General features: G+C 40.3%; 2 protein-coding genes across 2 annotated transcripts; both read right to left on the bottom strand.

The window, feature by feature from the left end:
• Positions 1-8,539: 8,539 nt before the first annotated feature.
• On the bottom strand, positions 8,540-9,224 carry LOC121013101 (trace amine-associated receptor 7a-like). The gene is given in 2 exon segments (XM_040448632.1): positions 8,540-9,001; positions 9,003-9,224. Coding segments are annotated over 2 exon segments (684 nt in total).
• A 7,376-nt stretch (positions 9,225-16,600) lies between these two features.
• On the bottom strand, positions 16,601-17,626 carry LOC121013149 (trace amine-associated receptor 6-like). Its single transcript, XM_040448643.1, has one exon. The coding sequence runs from the start codon at positions 17,624-17,626 to the stop codon at positions 16,601-16,603; it is 1,026 nt and encodes a 341-aa protein (XP_040304577.1).
• Positions 17,627-18,327: the final 701 nt, after the last annotated feature.

Raw genomic sequence — 18,327 nt, 5'->3', positions numbered from 1 at the left:
TTTCTTTCTTTCTTTCTTTCTTTCTTTCTTTCTTTCTTTCTTTCTTTTTCTTTCTTCTATATCATTGAAAGTTATTAGCAGAATCTAGGTTATTTTATACACTCATATCTGGGGTTAGTCTATAAATAGCAACTAGCCCAGAGCTGAGATGCCATGTAAATTAGAGGCATTTCCTAAATCTACAATTCTTGCACATGTATGAGTCTTCCTATCTTGCTCATAAGACCATCTTGAGGGAATGTGTCAGATAACGATCAAGGGTAAGTGGCAATCAATGCTTTTCAGGGATTATATTTTCTAACATTAAGGGCAGGACTTGGAGGCAAACTTTTGATTATCTTGCATCATATAAAGTTTTCAGTCTCTTTTCTGTACTCGACAATCAGTTTGAAAGTTTTGAACTTCTCAGACGTTCCTAAAATAAAAAGTCATTAAATAAACATCTCCCCAGTGACTGAAAGTGCGAGACAATTCTCATTATCAGGGAGAAAGATGCATTAATGATCTCTGTGTTCTTTCCAGTGCTCACATTCATACATTTGTTAATGAGAGGAAAGGGAGAGAAATATTTTGTACTCTTGTCTCTTTGGACTAGAGGCTAGAGGTAACCAAACACTAATCAGAGTCAGAGGGTTAAACTGTAAATGAACAGTGGTTGGCATTGATTACAAAATCCATATGTTCAATTGCCAGTCCAAGCAATCGTTCAAGTTAATGAATAACTGAATCAGTTCTCATTTTGATTCATCACATAATTAATTTGTGTTTAACAAGTATTTCTTAGAGACGTGTCTTAATTGCTTATGGAAATCTTTGGGATGAGAAGCAGCATGAAATTAATTTTTCCCCAAATCACAGTCTCTAAAATGGGCTCTAGCAAATCTTCCCTGTTTATTCTTTCATTAAATCTCAGGCATATCTCTACAGTCACTCGTGAGTGTTAAAAATTCAATTTTATTGAATTCAATTTCTAAAAATTAAATGACTCCAATTTTAAACTCAAGTTTAAAACTATCCTCTGTATCTAATTGAATATCCCTGTCCTCGCTATTTCCAATGCTAGCCAAGTCTGAACTTAAAAAGCCTGGTTTTAGGGATGGGACGCATCTGATTTTTCATTCCTTACCGCATCCTCCTTTTCTGCTCCACTCCATAGGGAACAGGTAGAGTAGAAGAAAAGGAGAACAATAATTTTACCCTGAATTTGCTTTCCTCATCACATTTGCTTTGCTTCATGCTCACGACCCTGGTGTTGTGAGCCTTCCAGTAACATCCCTCTTGTGCAGTGCGTATGCGGGTTCTTCAGGCAGCCCTGCAGGACACAGTCCAACCTTCTGCTCCCTGGCATGCATCAGTGCCACCTGAGTAGGTGACAAGACAGGCCTCTTTTCCTGCTGGCCTGCCTGCCTCACAGCCATCTTCCTCCAACTCTACTTTCCCCTACTTGACATGAAGACAGGGCAGGTCAGCAGGGCTACTGAATAAGCAGATCTAAACAGGGCATCAGTTTGAATCATCTTGCCAGTACCTTCTTCAATGGAGTGGTTCCCTGGATGGAGAGACCCTAGAAAGAAAGGTCTATAAGGTTTCCCTTCATGGACAGACTCTAAGGAGGAGTTGGAAGTTCAACTGGAGTGGCTCACCGATATCAGGGGACCAGATGGTGGGCAGGCTCCCCGGCCCCCCAAAAGAAGTCATGTATACACCTCATCACAGAGCCTCCACTTAGGTACCTGGCACATTCAGGGCATTGCCCACCAAGACAGTGACCCTACCAGGCGTGAGGACAGCTTTTGTCCCATTAGTAATATTCTCCTTATTCCATCGCTGCCCCACTCTGGAGGGCGGGTAGAAGCAGAAGCAGAAAAGGAGAGAGGAAGAAAGAGTGAAAAGTAGATATACACTCCTCTGTACTCTAGGGCCCAAGGGCCTGGGCCTGGACGTCACTGAAAGAATATGGAACTGGGTGTGATTTTAAAGTTTTAATCTGAATTAGCTAGAATTTATTATGGGTTTATAAGTAGTGGAAGTTGAGTGGAAAGCAATAAGATTTGCTTAGAGTGTTATTAAAAATGAGTAAGGGAGAGTCAAAGGGTGTTTGCCTGCTCTAGTAGACAGAACGGTGAAGCCATTTGATGTTTGTGATGTAACCAAGCTCAGACTGTCTCAAATCTAGTAACATATTCAATGAGTCAGACTTCCAATTAAACTAGCAAGCAGGAAGGATGAATCTGATGACCAGAGACTCATTCCTTCATGCTTTTCCTGACTAATTTGAAGAATACGTCCCACCACCCTACCACACATTTTGAGAGATCACATTCCTTTCTTAGAAACAAATGATAATTAAACGATCATTCAGTAATTCTGAATTCATTCTTAAATTTCCCCTATTTAAGCATTCATGACCTAAAATAAATTTATCATTGATGAAGTGCTCTTCAGCATGTGACCACTTGATTTCCAGCTCAATAGTCAGGGTTGATATTTCAACACGGTAAAAAAACTGTAAAGCAGACGGAGGAGGCAATGACGGTCAGAATGCAAGCTATGCTGACAGGCAGAGCCAGCCCTGGAGACGTCCTCCTTAGCCTTGCATTGATCTTTCTTTCTTTCTTTTTTTATGTTTATGTATTTTTGAGACAGAGAGAGACAGAGCATGAATGGGGGAGGGTCAGAGAGAGATGGAGACACAGAATCTGAAACAGGCTCCAGGCTCTGAGCTGTCAGCACAGAGCCTGACGTGGGGCTCGAACTCACGGACCGTGAGATCATGACCTGAGCCGAAGCCGGACGCTTAACCGACCAAGCCACCCAGGCGCCCCAGCCTTGCATTGATCTTCCAACAGCTGGATCAGGAGGAGCCTTTGCAGTCTGGGGAGGACTTTCTAGGGAAAATAAACAGGTGGTTCATGGCGGCTCAGGGAAATAGATATTTACCAACCAGTAGTGAGCATTTCAGTGTTTTCACAACTGGAATAGTTGAATTGGTGCCTACCGTCAGAAAATCAGCCCTACGAAGATAATTAAGCACTGTACCTTACTCCTGAAATCCCAATGAAATGTCCCCAAAAGTATTTCTGAAAGATAAAAACCAGATGAGATCAAATTGATTGAAAAACCAGAGTAAAGCACAACCCAAGATACACACAGTATAAGGTTACCAGAGAGGTAAGAGCTGTTCTTTCCAACAGAGCCTGGGAGAAATCCTAAGCTCCAGAAAGAGCAATCACAAAGAGTAAACGGAAGAAAATATTGAAAGCAATTGTAGGGGAAGTTTTTCTGGGTAAAAGAAAGGTCCGAGGCTTCAGATTGAAAATGCGAAGAGGACAGACAGACAAAAAAGGTCACACAGGCAGCAATGCAACAAATACAAAAAGAAAATCTTAAAAGCTCCTAAACAGGGACCACCAAGAAACAGCTTAAAATTAAGGGATGGCCATCATGCCGGCATCACGCTGCTCCTCAGAGTACTTGTCCTCGAAGGCCAGGGAGAAATTCTTTTCCAGTTCTCAGGGACTTTCGTTTCTGAACCAGGGTTCTAATTCTGATTAAAATTGTCATTGTAACTGAAGTCCTGTAAAATTCTTCAAAGCTAACTGAGAACCCCATGTGTCTGTGTATATATTTGAGCAGACCATGAATCTATAGAACCAGGTGAGCCAGATCGAATGGAGGAGAGTTGAGGCAACCTTCAGGAAGGGGCGGTTGTACTGTGAGCCCGTGTTGGAGGACAAGAGGGTGCATCGACTCGGGCCCTGTGCACACCTGGATGCTGCTGGAGTGTGGCCGACACTCTACACGAATTCACGAGATGCCTGCAATCAGACCTTGTGCGGGTTACATAAGCCGCAGCCTGCATCCAACAGAGGATGGTTTAATTTAGATTATTTTAAAGATAACTTTCAGGGGCGCCTGGGTGGCACAGTCGGTTAAGCGTCCGACTTCGGCCAGGTCACGATCTCGCGCTCCGTGAGTTCGAGCCCCGCGTCGGGCCCTGGGCTGATGGCTCGGAGCCTGGAGCCTGTTTCCGATTCTGTGTCTCCCTCTCTCTCTGCCCCTCCCCCGTTCATGCTCTGTCTCTCTCTGTCCCAAAAATAAATAAACGTTGAAAAAAAAAAAAGTTAAAAAAAAAAAAAGATAACTCTCAGTTTCAAGCCATGAGGAGTCTACCTTCACAGTCTAATGTCTAGGTGGTGACGGGAGTGTAGAAAAATAAATGTTTGGATTTGCAATTGTTCTGTCCCTTGAATTCAACTACCAATGCCCTATAGTTAGGGAATGAGACTCTTGTCAGAGGGTAATTCAAATAAAATTCATAACCATGAATGGCCACACTCGTATACTACAAATAAACGCGTATGTTTCTGCAGCATTGATAATGATAAGCACTGTGAGGCATAAAGAATGATCCATACAGAATCTATAAGGTCAGATAGGATCAAACGATTGAAAAATCAGAGTCGAGAGAAAGACAACCCAAAATATGCTTAGTATAAGGTTTTTAAAGAGGTAAGAGCCATTCCTATCAATAGAGCTTGAAGGAAATTCTATTATTTTCTCAATGTGACCAGGCACACTCTATATAAACTTATTAAAAATGTTCTATATTTAAATGAATACACATCTATTTATTCAGTAAACATTTATTGATTATCCATTATTTCCAAGTACAGTGTCAGGTCCAGCTGGGAGTATAAAGAAGAACAAGAGGGACGTTCTCCTAAGTCATGAAGTTTTTTGGGATAAACAACTATGAACAACAGATCACTAGAAAGCAGAGAGTAATGTCATGGACACAATGATTGGTTCCTGAGAAAGGAGGACATACAGAAATGTTTCTACAAGCTCTGTTGTTTTCATCTTTGTACATGGAAAAACAAAGAGACTTTGCAAGGGACTGTTAAATACATGAGCAAACATAATCATACTGTTACTCATAATAACGTACTAACAATTGATCCGCGGAAAAAAGAAAATGAAACTTCTAATCTCAACAATGATTAGATGAGATGGGGGGATTTGTGTGGAGAAAAGGTGCAAAGGAGCCAAAGAATGAATAGTATAAAGCAACAAGATCATGGTTGTGCATGATGTGCGGGCCAACCCCGACTTAGCAGTTAAGATACAGTTTATCTGAATGGCCCTCCCTTCAGTCTCAGGGGGAAGAGCGTTGTACAGTCAAATACTATTTCCAAGGGGCCCCTGGGTGGCTCAGTCGGTTGAGCATCCGACTTCGGCTCAGGTCATGATCTCGCGGTTTGTGAGTTTGGGCCCCGCATCCGGCTCTGGGCTGACAGCTCAGAGCCTGGAGCCTGCTTCAGATTCTGTGTACCCACCCCCACCCCCCGCCCCACCCCTGCTTTTGCTCTCTCTCTGTCTTTGAAAAATGAATAAACATAAAAAAAAATACTATTTCCAGAATGAAGGAGTATAGACGAGTGGAAAACATGGATTAAAATGTTACACCATAGGGGTGCCTGGCTCAGTCGGTAAAGCGTCCGACTTCAGCTCAGGTCATGATGTCGCGGTTTGTGAGTTCAAGCCCCACGTCGGGCTCTGTGCTGACAGCTCAGCCTGAAGCCTGCTTCAGATTCTGTGTGTCCCCATCTCTCTGCCCATCCCATGCTCATGCTCCATCTGTCTCTGTCTCTCAATAATAAATAAATGTTAAAAAAAATTGTGTTACACCATAGCAAATCAATTACTCCTTCTGATGTCCCCATCTCCCCAAAGAACTTTGCACTTTTCTTTATGATGCTCCTACTTGCCCTTGGTAGAAGGAAAGTCCCATGTTCCAAATGGCTCCCAATGACCTGAATACAGAGGTGGGGCCACAATCTCCTCTGTAAGGAAGAATAGTTTGTGTTTGCTGCACCGGCAAAGAATAGTTGGTGTTTGCTGCACTGGTCTGTCTGCCTGGCTATGAATAAGATTCTGTTGTTGAACAAATATGCTACCTTGGCCTTCTACTCACTTCTTTAAGCCTCAGGCTCCTCACTTAGGAAATAGAAGTAATAATATTTGCCCTCTTACAGGGTTGTTGAGAAGACTGAGAGTGCAGGTAAGGGATCCCATGCACACAGTGAGGGCTCCGTGACATGGATAAGTCATTATTAGGTTGAAATTGGCTTTATTGTTATATCTTTCCAGTTCCAGAGCCCACGTGTTGCACACCAGACAGAAGCACTTAATAAATGTTCACTGATGCAAAGGCCAATAGCAAAGGCAGCACACAACCAGAATAAGTTCACAGAAGAGAACAATGAGGGGAGTAGCCGGTGTCTTCCAAGCGAAAGTTTCAAACACTTATAAAAGTACCATAGTATGTTGGTCTAGGAAGAAAGTGATAAAAATGGAATGGTTTGTCGAATCTACTTGAGAGGCTACCCCCCAAAAAGAGAGAGAGAGAGAGAGAAAAGACAAGTGTAAATGTATTAAACTAGATGTTGAAAGTGCTTGCTTGAATCCAGAAGCTTTATGATATTCACCAGAGTTCTTAAACACTTTTGTTTTAGCTTCTTTGTCTTTCAAATGAGTCCGGAGGAGAATTCTCTAGCTGCGGAACAGAATGAGAAAACGTCGTTACACTAAAACCACTGGAATCGTAAGACATTGATGATATTCAGTGTTGGAACTGAAGAGTTGTGGGTAAAATGATACTAAACATTCTAGGGTGCCTTTAATCATATACAAAATCCAATAAAAGACGAGAGAGAGAGAAGACCGTTTCTCATAAGCACAGTAGAATTGGAAATGATACACTATTTCAGGAAAGGTTTACCACTTCACAGCATTTGTGTAAGAACAGAAATGTTGTGTAGTAGATACTGTTGATGTAAATTATTCTAGAAATTTGAAAAATACAGCCAGAATATTCTGATATACATTCACTCCTGCTCCCAAGAGCTGATACTCAGTCTGTGAGTTCGAGCCCCACGTCTTACTCTGTGCGGACAGCTCAGAGCCTGGAGCCCGCTTCAGATTCAGTGTCTCCCTCTCTCTCTGCTCCTCCCCCGCTCATGCTCTGTCTCTCTCTGTCTCTCAAAAACAAATAAATAGACGTTAAAAAATATTTAAAAAAAATCTCCGTGTCTGATGGCAATAAAAGTAGAGCTGGAACCACATCAAGTGACATATCACATTGTTCCTGGGGCATAAAGCACCCTTCAGTCTTAGTACCGAGAAAAGTCTCTGAAATAACTGGCTTGGTTTATCCACGGTGAATTGCATGACTAGTGCAGCTTTGTTTTTTCACCCGTGAACCAAGTTTGTGGGTCATATGAAACGTATTTTGCAGATTCTTTCTTGGCTTCTTTTTATGCCCTATATTTCAGTTTTCTTTCTCCTTTTGAACATACTTTTAATTTACATTTTCACCTATATCCTTGAAGGCTTCTGTAAGTAGTTTTTGGAACAAAGTTCAATTACATGAATAAAACATAAATTAATTTGAATATTAATCTTAACATGATGAATGACAATCCTAAAACCCTTTCTTTTTTTTTTTTTTAAATTTTTTTTTCAACGTTTATTTATTTTTGGGACAGAGAGAGACAGAGCATGAACGGGGGAGGAGCAGAGAGAGAGGGAGACACAGAATCGGAAACAGGCTCCAGGCTCTGAGCCATCAGCCCAGAGCCTGATGCGGGGCTCGAACTCACGGACCGCGAGATCGTGACCTGGCTGAAGTCGGACGCTTAACCGACTGCACCACCCAGGCGCCCCTTAAAACCCTTTCTTTAACCATATGTTAACTGGCAAAATTTCTGACGCCTACTGTAATTCTATGCGGAGATTTACCAGGAGGAAGCTTACTGAATAAATGTTTTTTTTATGATGCCATTTATCTTTCCCATTGTAAATGCCTGCATTGATATTACAGTTGAGAGATATGTCTCTTGACTGATTTTTTTCTGACTCTGAAATCACACGTTTGGATCCATCAATCTGAACACCAGGCAGTGCGGACCCATTCCTTTACCCTGTCAGAGCAAAGAGCCACTGCCTCCTTAAGTGTCTCTTAGTTGTATTTACAGTTTATTAAAAAAATATTACAAGGAAACAAAGAGAAGGTATAGCTTGAGCAGAACTAATATAAAGTAATCAAAGGCAGGGTTAGAATAACAAAAACATACTAGGTCCTTTATATTCTTGTCTTAATCTTTCTGAAAAATCCTACCAGGGAGTGATTAGTAAGCAGAGAAGTACAGTTAAGCTCAGAGGAAATGAAGCAGCCCAAGGTCATGGTGCTAAATGGCAAAGTTGGCATTGCAGTCCAGGCATTTCTGGCTCCAAGGCCATGCCGTTTCCTTCCACAAATGGGTTTTGATGTTGCATTTATATGAACTTGAACTGTGAGCCTGAATTTAAGTGTTTGGGTCAAAACTGAAGCATACTGCGATTATGTCACATGAGAAGATCTTGCACAGTTATGATTCATTTTTCTTCTTCCCAATGCCATGTTCATTGTGAATCTATTCTCAATCTATCACTTACACTTACTCAGAAAATATATTTATTGTTGAGGAATTCTCTCTCAAGATCTTCTCTGCCAAGTGACCATCAGTTTGATGGCTTTTTGAAACCAAGGATAAAAGAAAGCATAAATTAAGGGGTCCATTGCTGAGTTATAGTAAGCAATCCAAACCAATATTTCATAAATATATGTGGGTGTGATGAAACCCAAGAAGGCATTGATTATTGGATCAATGAAGCATGGCACCCATGAAATCAGGAAAGCTATCACTGGTAGCCTATCAGTGATAGTGAAAGCTATCAAAGGAAGGCGATTCCCAGGGTAGACCAGAGGGTCAGTGACAGCCATGTATCTATCGAGAGAAATAAAACCCAAATGGTAGATAGAAGCGTAGCAGAAAGACTCTTCGAAACAAGAGTGAAATTTACAGTAACTCTCCCCAAAGTACCAGCAGCTCTCCACGGACCTCACTGTGCTTAAGGGCATGACAGTCACCCCCACCAAGAAGTCAGTGCACGCAGCCCAGGGGCACGATCAGAAAGTTTGTAGGTGTGTGCAGCTGCTTGAAATGAAGAATCGAAATCATCACCAAGAGGTTTCCAAATATGGTCAGCGTGACCCCAAAGTCAAACACTGCATAGAGAATCATGCGGGGGCCTGGTGAGTAGGCAGTTTTGACACAGGATCTATGCAGGTTCTCAAAGCACTTTTGCCCAGCTGCAGGGGGGAGCAAATCACTGCTCATGATTCTTCGTTTCGATACCCGGGAAACTGTCTTCTACGGCTAAGAGTGGCATTCCAGTTTTCAAAAATCCTTAGGGAAAAAAAAAAAAAAGATATATACAACATACCAGTAATTGCCAGTACATTCTTTCCCTATTTTTTTGTGAGTAAAATTCCCTATTTTCATGTTTAAAAAGTGATTGATTCATATCCTCACCTTATAAAATATTTCACTTTGCAATGAATAAGCAGTTAGTTTTCATCTTTACATAAGATGCTGTTTATTTTAATTAAAAAAATATTTTCCCCGTATCGCCTACTAGTTCATATCTGAGAAGCATTGGTCATCAAAAGAGCTGTTATGTGATGCATGCGTAATGCCACTTTTTATTAGCATTTTCCCCCTAATTTATCAGAGCTTTATCAATGCCCAAATCACTCTGTCCCCTCAGGAAAGTAGCCAAGTAATTCCAAATACCCAGAGCCCTGAAGATTGAATCCCCATAGTGCAAGGTGTGGAAAGAAAAGAAAAATCTAAATAATGATTATCTTTAGGGTAAAAATAAGTTTATATTCTTCTAATTTCCAGATGACATCTGACTTTTTCATGAAATAGAAATAGAAATAGTGCCTCTCCTTAAAAACCTTTGTATAGAACTTGAAAAACATATTGTTCATTCCTCCCAATTACTGGAGACTGCATTATCATTTTTTTTTTTTAATTTTTTTTTTCAACGTTTATTTATTTTTGGGACAGAGAGAGACAGAGCATGAACGGGGGAGGGGCAGAGAGAGAGGGAGACACAGAATCGGAAACAGGCTCCAGGCTCTGAGCCATCAGCCCAGAGCCTGATGCAGGGCTCGAACTCACGGACCGCGAGATCGTGACCTGGCTGAAGTCGGACGCTTAACCGACTGCGCCACCCAGGCGCCCCTGCATTATCATTTTTGTAAGAACCATTTATTTATGATTCCTGTTTGTCACTAAAACCTTCAAATAAACTCTTTCTCCTTTTCATTGTTGGTTTGTGTTAAAGAAATTAAATGCATAATCATTTATTAAAATCTGGAATGTCTAAGGTTGAGTTTTAATAATTCTGATTTGGAAAAATGGGGGTATGGAAATACAGCGTTTTCTTCATGGAAATACATAAAGGAAGTATATGTCCACCTAAAAAGCAGGTTTCTGCTAAGGCTTTTTGTTTTTGTTTATTTGGTAGTTTGTTTCTAAATGGGAACTGTTGGGAAGATATTAAAGAAGAAAAATCTTTGGAATGTGGATATTCCTACATTATACTTTAGATTTTACCATTGACAAAGTTCTTTTTCCTCTTAGCTTTCTAGAACAGAGCTCAGCTTTAGGCTTTGAAAAAGATTTTTGTTTTTAAATAAATGAGTTCTGGTCATTTTTAAAAACCAGCTTTTTCATTATGAGGGATAATTTGTGTGTGGAAAATTTACACTTTTACAGTGTTCAGGCTGATGACTTACCATAAATAGATCCATCTTTGCCATCAAAATACAGAACATTTTCAATGCCGCAGCAGCTTCCTGAGGCTTTTGTAGTAGATCTCACCCATTTCTCTTCTCCTGCCCTAGGCAACCAGTGATCTTCATTCTACTACTACAGATTAGTTTGTGAGGTCTAAAAATCACTCGGGGAATGAATCACACAATATGTACTCTTCTGTGACCTTCTTTCTCTCAGCTTAATGTCTGGGAGATTCATCCGTTTATTGGCGATATTTAGTGGTTCGTTGTTATTGCTAAATAGCAATCAATTATATGAATAAATCACAATTACTTTATCCATGTACCTGTTGATAGACATTTATTGTGTTTACTAACAGACCCGCTATCAACATTCATGTGCAATTCTTTGCGTAGACATATGTTTTCATGTGTTTCTGGGAAATACCTAGGAGTAAAATTGCTAGATCATATCGGAACCTTATGTTTAACTGTACAAGAAACTACAAACTGTTTTGGAAAGTAATTGCACCATTTTACGTGCCCCAAAACAATCTGTGAGCATTCCACCTGCTCCAAGTTGTCTTCAATATCAGTATTCCCATTTCTTTTTGTTTTAAACAGTCCAGCCGATGTTAGCAATATCTCGTGATGCTTTTAGTGAAATGAATGGTGATATTAAGAATCTGTTCATGTTATTATTGGCCATTGATGTATCCACTTTGGTGAACTATTCATTAACATTTTTGCCCACTTGTAATTGGGTTTTAAGAGTTCTTATTACTACTGAGTGGACTGGGTACAAGTCCTTTCTAAATATATGTTACGAATGTTGGACTTTTCGATTTCTTGCGAGCGTTTTTCTGATGAGTAAAGGTTTTAATTTTAATGAAGTTCAACTTTTTTTTTGGTTAGCGACTTTGTTTCTTACCTGAGAAGCCTTTGCCTAACTCATTGTCACAACTATTTTCTTCTATGTTCCTTCTGAAATTCTTGTAATTCTACTCCTAATGTTTACTTTTGTGATTCATGTCCTATTAATTTTAAATATGTTGTGAGGAATTTTATTATTATTATTATTATTGTTTGAGGTTTAGTAGCATTAGCAGTAGTAAGATATGGGTATTTAGTACTTCCAGCAGCATTTCTTGAAATGACTATTCTTTTTCTAGTGAATGATGTTTGTTCTTTTGTCAAAAACCAGTCAACCATGTACATGTGAACCTGTTTCTGGACTCTCTATTCTAGTCTGTTGATCTTGTTTCTGTGTTTAGGTTCATACCTGATTGTCTTAACTGAAACGTGATAGTAAGTATTAAAGTCAAGTTAGGTAAGCTTTCCACCCTGCTGTTCCTTCCAAAATTGTTTTGGCTATTCTGTTGTCTTTATGTTTCACACAACTTTTAGAATCACCTTTTCAATTTTTAGGAAAAAAACAAAACCTGTGGTTTTGTTATTGGTGTAAAATTTCATCTGTAAAAGTTACAGAAAGACATACTGAAATATGTGATCAGGACAGTGAATTTGCTCATTTCTCCTTCTAGTTTTGTCATTTATGGTTTACGAGTGTAGATATTCTACCACTAACTGTATACATATTTAAGATTGTTATATTTTCCTGGTAACATTTAAGGATTGGACGTCCTAATAATATTGAATCTACTAAGTCTCCATATTATATTTCTCCATGTATAAGAAGCCCAAAGAAGAAAATAATGGTAACTAAAAGTGTTTTTTTTTTTTAACAAAAACTAAGGCAAGAAAGGAGCAACAGGGAAACAAAATACAAAAGTAACAAATGAGAAACAAATATCAGATAATAGAATTAACTTAAATATGTAAAATTTATATCAGATGTAAGTGGATTAAACTCTCCAATTAGTAGACAAAAATTGTCAGGCTGCATAAAAATAGTAAATCTCCTCTGTTGCTGTCTAGAAGAGACACACTGTTTAAAGGAAAAAAGAATTAAAAAATATATGCTATTCACATAATGAGCATAAGAATGCTGTTATGCTGTATAAATACTGGACAATATAAAAATCCTGACAGATCATACCTTCAGAAATAAAGACCGATTCCATAAAATGATAAAAGAACTATATTCCAGAGGAATTGAATCTTAAGATGAGTTCTCTGAATAGGTTCTGGGTTTCCTGGAATTGGTTCTTTGATGCATTCATGACCCCATTTCCAGAGGTAGAAAGAGAATTTTTAGCCCGTAGCCTACAGTGGCACAACATCTACTCAAATTATTATTGTAGACACCTGTAATCAAGTGCCTACAGAAGACGAGACTCTGGTGACCAAGGATTTGCTGCCATACCACATTTTAAATTTTTTTTTTCCAACGTTTTTTATTTATTTTTGGGACAGAGAGAGACAGAGCATGAACGGGGGAGGGGCAGAGAGAGAGGGAGACACAGAATCGGAAACAGGCTCCAGGCTCCGAGCCATCAGCCCAGGGCCCGACGCGGAGCTCGAACTCCCGGACCGCGAGATCGTGACCTGGCTGAAGTCGGAGGCTTAACCGACTGCGCCACCCAGGCGCCCCATACATTTTAGTTAAAACAGAAGTGCAATACATTGGTTAGTTTCTTTTAACTGCTCTGGAGAACCTGGGGAAAGAAAACGATGAGCTTGGGAGTCTTTGAATTCTTTGCTCAAGGCCCATGTGAAGGATTGGAACGTTCCCTGACTCCTTTGAAAGAATCCCCTCTCTGCCATAGCCATCGGACTGAGCTTCTGAGAACCAAGCCCCAGGGCCCATTCTATAGCTGGCTCAATTACCATGCAAGATGAATTCTCAGACTTTAGCATCTTTTGCTAAAATTCTGGCATTGGTTAGGAAACAAAGATTCTAAATATTAGAATGCTGACCTATGGCAGGTCCTGATAAAACTGATTACCCCTGCCCTCTAATTCCCACAAGCCTTTCTCCGCTGGAAGAGGCAGCTGGTCCACTTCTGCCTGAGGAGGTCACTCTCCTTTGTTTCAAAAAGCTATAATGGGGGGCGCCTGGGGGGCGCAGTCGGTTAGGCGTCCGACTTCAGCCAGGTCACGATCTCGCGGTCCGGGAGTTCGAGCCCCGCGTCGGGCTCTGGGCTGATGGCTCGGAGCCTGGAGCCTGTTTCCGATTCTGTGTCTCCCTCTCTCTCTCTGCCCCTCCCCCGTTCATGCTCTGTCTCTCTCTGTCCCAAAAATAAATAAACGTTGGAAAAAAAAAATTAAAAAAAAAAAAAAAAAGCTATAATGGCCTTCCCTGGGGAAATTGCCTTACGGTGCACCACTGACCCTCCTCAGGACTTCCCCTAACACCTTTTCTTGCCTCCAGAACCGTAATTACACTCAATTCCAGCAGCCCCAAAGAGAGAAGTACAAAGTGTGATCCATGAAAACGTGCAACTCAAAACAATATTAAAAATATTTTGATAACATTAAGATGTAACTCTTAAGATACTTTAACCACTTATAAGAGGTACTTCCTAAAATATACCAATGCAGCTACAATTTAGTTTCCTTACGTAAGACAAAATATGCTAGGGATATATACTCGAAGAAAATCCTCATTTGATTAAAACAAGCAAACAGACAAACCCGACTCAGTACTCAAGTAAAACAGATATTGTGAGATAGTAATGTCAATTTTGATACATTAATTTTTCATCACAAACACCGCAATGATAACAATAAATGACACAGTAACCCCTCCATATATACACACATTGTCCATTATACATAAAGTTAGACTTTAAAAGAGCATATGGAAATATACATATGTAGGGGCCATATTACTTATAGTGTTATGTAATCTGGGGTTTTACAATCAGGGTGTTTGAGTTTTGTTTTATTTTTATTTTATTTTATTTTATTTTTAATGTTTTTTTTTTTTTTTTTTTGAGACAGAGAGAGAGAGAGCATGAACGGGGGAGGGTCAGAGAGAGGGAGACACAGAATCTGAAACAGGCTCCAGGCTCTGAACTGTCAGCACAGAGCCCGACGCGGGGCTCGAACTCACGGACCGCGAGATCATGACCTGAGCCAAAGTCGGCCTCTTAACCGACTGAGCCACCCAGGCGCCCCTGTTTTATTTTGATTTTAGTCAAAAAATATATTGTGGTTGTTTTTCCATGTCAATTTATACAGAACTCATTAGCACTTTTTAACAGTTTCATAATGTTCCATTACATAGGTGGAGCATAATTTATTTAATTTATCCCATATTGACCTTGGCTTTTCCCAGTTAATAATTAAAAGTTATACAATGAATGTTATTGTCATGTTTGCTTTCTCGGCTGGCTCTTTTCTTAAGATTACTTTCTAGAAATGGAGCTATAGAGTCAAGTGACACGTATGTTTTAAATTTTTTTTTTAATTTTTTTCATGTTTCTTTTGAGACAGAGAGAGAGAGAAAGTGAGAGAGAGAGAGAGAGAGAGGGAGTGCAAGCAGGGGAGGGGCAGAGAGAGAGGGAGACACAGAATCTGAAGCAGGCACCAGGCTCTGAGGGGTCAGCACAGAGCCCAGCCGTGGGGCTGGAACTCATGAGCCGTGAGATCATGACCTGAGCTGAAGTTGGATGCTCAACCGACTGAGCCACCCAGGCGCCCCTTAAATTTTTAATTCCTCTCAGAAAGGAGATACTAAGTTATAGTCTCCCAAGATGTATGTAATTATAATGTACTTGCATGAAAGTATCCAATTTCCCATACTCTAATATTGGGTATTATAGAAACTTCAAATGTTTGCCAATTTGGTATATTATACCATATCACACATTCACAAGCATTTAAAAGTTATTTTTAGATTTGCATTTTAATGTGTTTATTAAACATTCGTATATTTTTTCTCCGTGGAATCACCAGTCATATGCCCAGTCAGGTGTTAACCTTGTCTTACTGGTTTGTTAAAGCCTTTACGTGTTTAAATCTATTAACCTTCACCATGTGTGCTGCCCAGACTTTTCCAAGTGTAACTTTTTAATTTTTCCCGAACTAGGCTTCGTTTCCTTTGAATTCAAAAAAAAGATTAAATTGAGTGCTTGAATCTATACAGATGTTCAGTCATGATTTCTACCACGAAAAATTCTAAAAACACTAGTTTTTTTTTTAACATCTGGAAATACTAGTTTTGGTTTTGTTCATGATATGAGGCAAGATGCTTAACATTCTTTTCCAAAAAGCTGTATGCCACACCATCACTTCCTAAATAACCCATTCTTTCTCCATCACTTGCAACGCATTGTTATTTTTGTCATCCACAACGTGCTACTTTGGATATTTTTTATAGAAAAACAATGCGAGAAAAATGCCCTCCACAACAGCAGAAAGGTAAAATAGCTCACCGCGTAGGGTGAGAAAACAGTCCCATGAAAGAACAATCACCGGTGCGGAAATTGCATCATCTGTTCAGAATTATTCCATAAAATACGCCCCAAAATATAAAACGCGAGTCCATTTCGGAGTCTGACATAAGCCTCAAAGAACGACAGGAGCTACAGGAAAAGACCAGACCCAAGAAACAAGCTGCTTAAAATGGAAGCCAAGTGCTCAGACTCCAGGGATGACAGGGACAGCGAGACTTCCACGGGGAACATGGAACCAGGCAACCTTTGAAGGTGACACAAGGGTAAGCCTAACGAGAAGCCCCGAAAAGGAAAACAATTAACAATTGACAAAGCAGGGAATGCACAGATTTGAAGACGCTAGAAAATACGAACTTACGTCAGCCATTTTTTAGTAAACATATTTCTTTCAAATGCTTAAAGGTGTTCACTGAGAAAGTAAAAACATAAAATTATGCTACTGAAACTGTGGCATTATTTCTCCTCTGCAGTTTGACGGGTCATCTTCATACAGCGTGATTCATGCCACAGGTCTGGGGAAATTCGCACTCGAGCAACAGATTGCTCGATTTGAAATTTAGGATCATTAAGAAAACAGGCTTATGGTTGAGGAACTGTCTTTTAATACTTGACCACTTATAATGAGTTTTACTGCTCTCCTAAACCAAGGGTAAAATAAAGCATAGATCAAAGGATTTACAGCAGAGTTATAATAAGCGAGCCAGCAAAGTATCTCATAGACATAAGAAGGTGTTATAAACCCCCCAAAAGAATCAATGAATGAATCAATCATGTACGGTAACCAGGAGATCAAAAATGCTACCACCGTGATACCCAGGGTTTTAGCTGCTTTTCTCTCTCTCTTACTCACCCTGGTTTTGGATGTCCCTGATGCTTCTGTTTTGCTACTAATGTTTTCAATCTTCATAGCCTGTTGTCTAGCCACAAGAAAAATATTACTATACAGCACCATCATTACAAAAGTAGGTGTGACAAATAATAGCAAATCTATCAAAATCCAAAATTGATTTATAAGTGGCCGACAACCGCCTACGCAGCTGAGGGCACTTACTAGTTCCTCCAGCCCCTCATCATGAACACCTGTGAAGAACACGGCACCACTGTATACAAGGGGCAGGATCCAGGAGATGCCGATGCATGTCCCCGACACGGACACCGTGAACTTGGTAGGATAGACCAGAGGCTCAGTAACAGCGATGTACCTGTCGATCGAGATGAAACACAGGTGGAAGAGAGAAGAGTAACAAAACGCCACATCGAAGCAACTGTGCAGGCTACAAAAGCTGGCCCCAAAGTACCAGCAGCCCTCCACAGACCTGACCATGCTGAAGGGCATGACGGTCACCCCCACCAGAAAGTCAGCACAGGCCAGAGAGGCGATGAGAAAATTGGTTGGCGAGTGCAGCTGCTTGAAATGCAGGATTGAAATCACCACCAGGAGGTTTCCAAAAACGGCCAGCACAGCCCCCAAGCTGAACACTGTGTAGAGAATGAGCCGGGGTCCGGGCGAGTAGGGGGCTTTCGCGCAGGATCCGGTCACGTTCTGGTAGCAGAGCTGCTCGGATGCAGCGGGGGACGGGTTGGTGCTCATGGTGCTGCTGCAAACAGCTTGTGAACGTGGAGAAGTTCTGCCCTTGGCCAGTCGCACCAAGCAGAGCGGTTTCTTATTTCCTAAGGCGGAGAAAAGATCTTTTTAACTGATACCCCTGTTGTAGTTATCAGATATCATCACTGTGCCCTGTCATATGCATTTTATTTTAAGCTCACAACATATAAAATAGTACTATGTTCAATTTAAATGCTCAGTAAATCTTAGCTATTAGTATCATTTTTATTTTTACTCTTTGGCATGTAGTTGAGCCAATTTTTTTAATCCAATAAGAATTTTACTTCACGTAAGACTGTGGCAAATTTGCTTTTGCCACAAAAGATTTTGTTTATCTTGCAACTTATTGAACGTCTTTTATTACCTGCTTTTGATATAGGGGATATTCCTTTTTGCCAGTTAACGATAATTGTGTGACTTGTGTTTTATTAGTTACCTTTTACTGCCACCCCCCACAAAACTGTCTGTGACGTTAATGACAAAAAAGATCCCAAGAAGCACCACCAAATCCCATATCTCAAGTCATCGCAAATCAAGTGGAGTCCCTGTAGTGCAAGGTGTGAATAGAGAGCAGAAACTTAATATTCTCCACTTAAAATTCATATTTTGACATAGAATAGCCTCCATACTAAAACCCAACGTATGTGAAAAACATAAACGAAAGGACACCTCACTCATATAAATAA

This window comes from Herpailurus yagouaroundi, unplaced genomic scaffold (genome assembly GCF_014898765.1).
Source record: "Herpailurus yagouaroundi ecotype Mexico unplaced genomic scaffold, PumYag 198, whole genome shotgun sequence".
Taxonomy (NCBI): Eukaryota; Metazoa; Chordata; class Mammalia; order Carnivora; family Felidae; genus Herpailurus; species Herpailurus yagouaroundi.
Note: the sequence above shows the minus strand (reverse complement) of the source record. Positions and strands in the feature narration are given on the sequence as shown.

What these genes read in the sequence shown, in the direction of transcription:
- LOC121013149 (XM_040448643.1), bottom strand. Translation starts at nt 17,626, where the DNA reads ATGAGCACCAACCCGTCCCCCGCTGCATCCGAGCAGCTCTGCTACCAG.